We start from the raw sequence: 8,840 nt of genomic DNA on the forward strand, positions 1-8,840 counted from the left end.
TATAGTACGCACTCTCTCATCACCTGTTACATATTAGTTAAATACTTCTTGTTCTCGAAAAACTATATTAAATATGCAAAGTTGTTTAGTTTGACTTTGTCCACGTTATTAATTGATTTGTTAATAACTCAAGCGGTGTAAAAAGTTAAACAAGTGCCTACACATGGAGTTGACTAACTTAAACAATGACTTTTAGGTTTCTTTAATATATGATTAAAAGCATTCACACGATGCGAGAAACAGAGAGGGAGTTTCCACCAGCACCAGCATGTGCTTATATGATCGGGATTGAAATTGCAGTGCCCGTTTTTCTGTCTATAATAATTACGATGAAGATTAAAAAAAAATGCATAAATATTACGGTGTCGTACAAAATTTGATGTGACCAATGAAAATCAGAATAATCGGAAATAATATTACAAAATAATATATATATATATATATATATATATATATATATATATATATATATCCGCACGATTTATAGGTCAAATTTTATATAACTTAAAGTAATATGAGAAAATAAATTAAAGCTTAATGCAAACTACGTTCTTTTTAAGAAAGTGCAAACTGGCACTCGTGCACTAAATGCATTTTTAAGATGTTATTCTTTTATTATGAAAAAAATCCAAAATCATGCGGAAAAATTACAAAAATAGTTTTTTTTTTTAGTTTTATAAGCAACTAAAAACGTTAGGTTTGGGATCTAGCCTATATTTGGAGTTTTTTAGGGAAATAGCCAAACGTAATAGGTGGCAAATTATGTTTTATTTTTTTGTCCTCAGTTTTTTAATTAGCATATTTTTTTTTCCCTTTTTTTGTGCGTTAATTGTTCCTGATACGTAGGAGGCAGTTATTTTGCTTTTGAATCATTATCCACGTTCTCTCTCTCTCTCTCTCTCTCTCTCTCTCTCTCTCTCTCACTCTCTCTCTCCAGCCACTCCACAAATCGGATCTGGGTGTTTTCTCTCTCTCTCTCTCTCTCTCCAACCCAAGCGTGGCTGCGCCCGGCGAGATCGGCACCGGGTGGCGTCGGCCTAGGAGCGCCGGGGAGAGCCGAGTCGACCGGCGTGGAGGCGTGCTCGGCGAGGCGGGCCCGGGCGAAGGTGCGCCGGCCCTCGTTGGCGCTGTCTGCGCCGGAAGCATCGCCAGAGGAGACCCAGGCGGCTCTGGGGGCGCGCGCGGCCTGGGTGGAGTCGCGCAGGTCGAGCCGGGCGCTGGGATGGTCGTGTCGGCCCTGGGCGGCGACGCCGGGACTGTTTGGCAGGCGAGCGGCGGCGATGGAGGCCCGGGTAGCCTAGGCCCGGCCTTCCCCGATGGGAGGCGCACCTTACAATTAAGCTTCTGTAGTATATTATTTACAATTATTTCCATTTATTTCGAAACTAGATCTGGGTTTTTTTTTAACCCAGATCTCAGATCTGGTTTTTAAAAAAATAGTACAGACTGTGTTGTTACAGATGATTTATTTACAGTTATTTCCATTTATTTCCATTCAAGAATGAGATAATTTCCAGTAATTTACGTTTATTATCTGTGTTGACAGGTTCTCAACAGTAACGCCAATCTTGGTGAGCCGTTCTAGATTAGCGTGCCACGTATAACAATTTTGAAATTTTCTGTTATTTTATATTATTATTGCCTATTATTTAATATAAATATATTCATTATTTCCATTTGATTAAGTAAAATGGCAAATTAGTCTATTAATTATTGACACCTAAGCACGTTGGCTATTTCCCTAAAAGTTATGAAATATAGGCTAAAAACAAAATCTATAGTTTCAAAGTGGCTATTTTGCTACAATGCCTTTTTTTTTCTACATTTTTAAGTCGTTTTAATTTTGTTCAAAAAATAGTAATTTTTTTTATTAACTATAAACAGTTATTTACCAGTATATTCCTTATAAATATAACCCATATCCTCCTCCGTCCACGAATTGTGTGTCATGTGTTCTATTCCTCCAATCAACGAATGACAGCTCATCTCTCTTAGAATTTTCAATTTCTGTTTATTTAAACACCACCTGTACTTCCTTGTTATTATGTTACAATTTTTTTTATAAGAGAAATATTTCCTCGATCCACGGCCATAGCACTGCTTATGAACACCGGAAAGTGTTTAAGACCACGTCGTTGCTTGCCAAGCTGCGACCTTTTTGTATCCTTGTATATAAGAAGTACATGACTATGGCGGCTAATCAACAAAGAAGGAAACGACCAACAAAAGAAGAACATTACCAACGAACATCCTCTAGTGAAGTGTAAAAAAAAGAAGAAAAAAAAGTGATGGTTTTTATTTTTATTTTTTTTTAATGAAATAACTTGGCTGACAGAATAACAGACCAAATAAAATCATTGAAAAAGCGTGAGTAACGTGGCCAAATTCTACGCTAATCTTGCGATTAAGTTTTAAAAATGCATTCCGTATACAATTTACATAAACTGGGATATTTTCCCGGCAAATTAAGCTAAAATAATAAAACCATACTTGAGCCCATGCAGGGAGGGAGGCCCAGCCCTCGGGGTCTTGGACTCTCTAACTTTTTAATTTTTTTTTTCTTCATTCTATTTATTTAATTAAAAATTATTAATTATTCTTTTTTATTATTATTGATCTTAATAACTCTTTGTTATTTTGATCTTGTACAAAATAAATAACTACTCTTTTTTTGTTAGTAATAAATAGTACAAAATATAATATATATATATATATATATATATATATATATATATATATATATATATATATATATATATAAGGTCTGAGATGTAAAAAAAATATTTTGAAAATGGAAAATAACTCAAATAAAAAAGAGAGCATTAAATTATCTTTTTTTTTTTTTACAACTTTTTCATTCATACAGTTCATATATTTAAATGCATGGAACAATTTAAGCTCAACTTACAAATTTTTTTTGTAAAGATTAAATAATGAAGTAGGAACCTATATCCATGTAGGAGGAGATCTCACAAGTAGGAAGTGGCAAGGGCAACCAAGTTAGTTGCTCGGGGTTAAATACTTACCTTTTCGAATTCAGTACTTTCTCAGTTCAAAAAATAAAATAAAAAAAATCAATACTTCTCTATGTCTGTGTGGCTATTTTTTTTTAATCGAAATATCTGTGTGGATTTTGATTACCGCCTGTGCCCGGTATAAGTATAACATAATAGATGAGAGAACAAATTAGCACCATCCAAAAGGTTACCATTTAAAAAAAAATGAATCAGTATAGGGAAACTAACTACATTATATTTGAGGGAGGCAAACAACATTACTCGTTTTTATTATTTTTCTTGTTATTACTCTTGCATAAATTGAAAACCATCAAAACAAAATCCTCCCTATTTACTTTTGCATCGAAACTTAATACAAGTCCTCGTAGGATCAATAATCCGTGCTCATGCACGATACTACTTGACGACACGTACGCTTGAGTCGTGTGAGATTTTCCTAATTAAGAAATCTCCCAGTAGTATTACCTTGTAGTCCTTCATGAGAGTCTTTTAGTTTGCTTTGGCATCCACACGGCTATTCATATATATGCACTCTCATCTCAGTGATGTGCATATATAAGATCACTCTATATTGCACAAGTAGCTCTTAGAAAACTTGAAAAGATAGATGGAATATCTAGCTCACCGTCATTGTTCATGTATATAGCTAGCCCTAATTGAGGCTGTATGAAAAAGAATTGGGATATTTAGTTTGTAGTCATTTGATATATCAATGGGAGATTAATGAAAAAACCAAGGTATGTGTTTCTCAGCATATATTGACATTTTCTCTACAGTATCCACTCTCGCCTCACCTGGATAATTCACGTACATATTAGTTTAATATTTCGTGTCCTTGCTATCCAAAATAAAAAAATCGTGTCCCTGAATAAATATTGATTAAATATGCACTGAGTTTTACAATATACTTCTTTAAGTCCTTCGACGGGAAATGACATGTGAAGCAAGATTAAATTAACCATTCCTAAACAGAAAGAAGCTATCCAGCGTAATGTCTGTAGTTTTGACTTTGTCCATGTTATTATACAAAAAACAACGTTATTATTGGCATAAAGCTTAGAGCGCTTATCGATGTCTAGTTCACTTTTGACTTTGAGTTGATTGGCTAACAAGTGCCTTACACATGGAATTGACTTTCGTTGAAGTTTGGTACCATTATCTCCGGAAACAGGGTGAGGAAAAGCATTCACACGAGAGAGAGAGAGAGTTGACTTTCCGTTACATGTGCTTATTACTGACTAAAACGTTAAACCTAGATAAATTGCACTCGTCACATCGCAAACGATATGACTAAAAACGTCATCGAAAGTTGTGATCCCGTCATATTTATAGAGCACGTAACTTGGTTTGTCTGGATAAGCACCGGTACTAAAAAGTAGCAACTGATACAACTAATATGACGAGATCACAACTAATACAACCCAAGTTTTCTTTTTAAATTCTACTCTGGCACAAAGCCAGGTGGCGGTGAGGGGGTTAATAGGCCCATTTTTTTTTTTTTTTTTTTTTATAGTAATTTTGTATATGTAATTTTTATATTATTTTTAAAGACAACTTTTCAAATAAAATAAAGAAAAACGGTACAAAATAGCAATTTGAAACTTATTAATTATTAAAATAGTTCAAGTTTCAACTTTTTAGTAAAGTAGCTAAATTTAAGTTTTCAAAAAAAAATTTGACAATCAAGATTAAAATTTTTGACGATTATTATAAGTAATTTATCACTTTCGAAGAGAATTAACCTTGGGATATTTTTTTTTAAACTATATTACTGTACATTTTAACTATTTCACTAAATTAAGACAAACTTTGATTATTTTACAAATTCATAACTTTAAATCGCTTATTATTTATAATAGGGGGTAATTTAAACGTTCAACTTTTTGTTGAAAATTTGAATTAGCCATAATTTGTCATGACACATAATCTAAGTTGCGTGGCTAATTAGTAACGGCTACGAGGCTAAGAGTAATTTTTTTTCTTCGGCAGTATCATAAGTTACTTTCTCTATATTCACAAAGATGAAATCAAAGATCCTTTCATTTTTGTCTATAATTGCACCTTCATTCTTGCTCTAGATCAAACCTCGAATTACAAGTTGTCGAGCGCATTCCACACCCCAAAAGAAATTTGGATTCGAGTAACAAATCGGGAAATTGTCATCAATAGGGACGATAAGAGCTAGCCTGTTTAATTCCCTCCAAAAAAAAAAAAGAGCTAGCCTGTTTAATTGACAATATGTCTAACCAATGGCAAAGTTATAATAATAAACTTCCTCATAGTTGAGCTAGACATATTAGCTGAATATGTAAGATGTAGTCTTTCATGGTTGTCGAGGACCGGTTTTCTAGCTTATCAATCTAGTATGGTTATGATATATACGCTGGATTTTTGTTATATTTGAGGTGACCTAAGTGGCCCCGGTGGATTTGAACCCACGAGCTCTCTTTGCAATTGATGTTAAAATACTATTGCACAAAATTAGGTTTTGTTACATGTGTTGTTGGCTTATTTTTTACGATAAGTTTGTCTCGGAAAGATATTTTGCAACATGCTCTAAGATATGTTAGTCATCTTGACCGTTGTGCGCATAATTAATCTATATTTTTGGCAAGTTTCCTATTTCGCCAAAATTGTCAGCTGAAGACCTTCTACGTATATCTTTTCCGCATACATGGGTAAAGAAACCCTAATTCGACTTCTAGAGGTGTTGACCACTATAAAAAAAAATTCGCTTTTAGTGGTCTAGTCTTGACTCTTGAAGCATTCATTCACACAATTAGGGTTTTTAGACGTGCAAGATCGGCGAACTGGAAAACTATTTGTGTGGTGTATATGTTGTGACTCTCTAGACAATATTCTTGTTTCATAAAGCGTTGGAGTGTTGTTTTGGATTTTGTGATTTCGTGATTGAGGATTCACGATTGTTGACATCAAAGATTACCAACACTTGACAGATTGTTTGAGAGTGGAAGTCGGATTCAAAGGGAGCTCGAGTTGAAATTCACATGTAGTAATAAGAAAAATGGTCTTGAAGCGGAGATCTTTCAAATAAGACAATAGTGTAATATTGACTACTTCTCATTTAGTGATGATTTTTTTTTCATTCGGCAAACTGCTCCCTAGAGTAGATAACGTTGCACCGAACTAGGTTATCATTTTTTGTGCCATTTATACACTGTTTTATATTTTTATTGCATCAGAGCATATTGTCGTATACATTGACTTTACATTGTGCGTGATCTTAAAAGTCTGTCACTAAACAAAATTTTACTAGGAATCAGGGTGTTCTACTTGGAGTGACTCAACGAAACTGATCAATTTGTAGTTCTTATAATGGAGTTTATTTATTATTTTTTTTTTAAATGAGAGCAAAAGTTTATGAGAGGGAAAAGATATGAAAAAAAAATTTCAATAAATATTATGTCACAGTGTCATTTCGTCAATTTCTGTTAGGTTTTACTAATTAATGAATACAAACTAATATCGGGAAGGGGCGTTGCACTATATGACGTTCACTAGGTAGAATCATTATTTGTTATAATCATACATATCATTACTTGACGATTTCATGAAATCCATGTGCTTGTCCTATATTTCTCAAGTAAACAAGACAAAAGTTGAGCAATTAATTGGATGCCTACAATCTTAACAATGGGATCCTTATTCATTTTTATCATCTTATTCTTCCATATTAAGTTTCGATGTAAAAAAGATAAAAGGGACTTCACTCCAAATGTAATACGATATTCAACATAAAATTAGGGCAGAGAGTCATCACTCTTTGGGAGAATGATGTAGGCTACAGTTATACAAAGACGAACAAACTCAAAAGAGAAAACAAACATCTAGGGTTCATTTTTATTTTCTTTAAAACTGAATTTAAAGACAAAAACATAAAAAGCCTTTTTAGAGGCCTTGTTACCCGAAAATACATCTCAAAACGAAAACAAATAACGAGAATCAAAGCAAGAATACAATTAAGGAAAATATCACAAAATAGGAACAACGGTTGGAAATCTGAAAACGGTGTCGTTTTTTCCACTCGATTCTGACATGGCGGCCCCAAGCCTCCATAAATATTAGGCGTTTGTTAATAATCTCGTCACCAATTTATTTTGAGATGGAATTTCAAGATATTCAACACACTAAAATAGATCTCGCATAATTGGAACCTGCGTATGTATTCGTCTTCGCAGATCATGATGGACCCGCCCGCCGGATCATGGCGGTAACCGTGCTTATAGAAGTTGAAGGACGGAGAAGGTTTCAGCTCATAGGCCACGCTCTGGCCGTTGGACACGTGTGATTGGCTGTAAGGGTTCACCAAAGACGCCGCAACTAATATGGTTTTTAGACACTCGGTCGGGTTGTACCGTGTTTTCTTTCGCTCGGCTCTCACTCCCGTCTTCCTCGCCAATATCTTCAAACCCTTCTTTTTGCCTGCATACCCGGGCAATGTCGTCTCTTCCAAGTTCATGTCTAGCTCGGTCCCATACGCGCCTTCATAAAATTAATATAAAATAAAAGAATCACGTTTAATTTGAAACCATTACAAACATATAGTATCTAATATCTAATCAAGTTATGGTATGTATATTACCTTGTAGTTCTTCAAGAGAATCTATTTCCTTGCTTTGACATCCAAAGCTGTTCATATGCACTCTCATGTCAGTCATGATCTGCATATATAGAACCACCAATTATATCACTCTATATTACACAAGTAGCTCTTAATTAGAAAACTAGAAAAGAGAGATGAAATATAACGCACCGTCATTGTTCATGGATATTTTTAGTTTGTAGTCATTGTGATAACAATGGGGGGTCGATGGAAAAATAAGGTATGGGTTTCTCAGTATATATTGACATTTTTCTCTATAGTACGCACTCTCTCATCACCTGTTACATATTAGTTAAATACTTCTTGTTCTCGAAAAACTATATTAAATATGCAAAGTTGTTTAGTTTGACTTTGTCCACGTTATTAATTGATTTGTTAATGACTCAAGTGGTGTAAAAAGTTAAACAAGTGCCTACACATGGAGTTGACTAACTTAAACAATGACTTTTAGGTTTCTTTAATATATGATTAAAAGCATTCACACGATGCGAGAAAGAAAGAGGGAGTTTCCACCAGCACCAGCATCAGCATCAGCATGTGCTTATATGATCGGGATTGAAATTGCAGTGTCCGTTTTTATGTCTATAATAATTACGATGAAGATTAAAAAAAAATGTGTTCATAAATATTACGGTGTCGTACAAAATTTGATGTGACCAATGAATCAGAATAATCGGAAATAATATATATTATTGAAGATCAGCGATTCTCTATGTTTTGGCAGATTACTTGTCGTTCAAGTAATTTGCTTGGTTTAAGTTTTACTTGTCGTTTTTGTTTATTTAGAGGAAAAGACTTGTCGTCTGTTTATTTCATTTTCATTGTCTTTATCTCTTTTATTTAAAAGCAGTTTTTGTACTGTTTCATTGATTACGAGACAATTTTATTTTCTGAATGAGAATTTGTTCTTGAGCTCGATTCTGAGTCTCAGATTCTTCTTCGTCTCCAAATCTTCTTTTGCAATATGGTATCAGAGCTATTCTGCTGAGAAACTCTGTTTTCTTGTTCATCCTTGTTCGATCTAGATCTTGAATTTCCTCTGTCAAGATGTCAGAGCCTCAAGATTCTTCGAATTCGACTCTCTCAACCAACGTCGCCGGAAATCTTCAACCTAGGTCGAGGATTGAAGATCAATCTTCGCCGTACTATCTTCACCACTCCGATTCATCTGGAGGTAGCCTCGTCTCCAACCACTACTA

At 34.3% G+C, this 8,840-nt stretch overlaps 1 protein-coding gene across 1 annotated transcript; it reads right to left on the minus strand.

Moving 5' to 3' along the window:
* Nucleotides 1-6,767: 6,767 nt before the first annotated feature.
* Nucleotides 6,768-7,908, minus strand: LOC149406966 (heavy metal-associated isoprenylated plant protein 28-like). The gene is made up of 3 exons (XM_089628611.1): nt 7,792-7,908; nt 7,621-7,699; nt 6,768-7,520 (listed from the first exon to the last, which is right to left on the minus strand). Exons 1-3 carry the CDS (start codon nt 7,795-7,797, stop codon nt 7,123-7,125), a joined length of 483 nt encoding a protein of 160 aa, XP_089484737.1. The 5' UTR covers nt 7,798-7,908; the 3' UTR covers nt 6,768-7,122.
* Nucleotides 7,909-8,840: the final 932 nt, after the last annotated feature.

The sequence above is a fragment of the Urtica dioica genome, chromosome 1 (assembly GCF_054948205.1).
Source record: "Urtica dioica subsp. dioica isolate 48M chromosome 1, U.dioica_male_clone48M_v1_H2, whole genome shotgun sequence".
Lineage (NCBI taxonomy): Eukaryota > Viridiplantae > Streptophyta > Magnoliopsida > Rosales > Urticaceae > Urtica > Urtica dioica.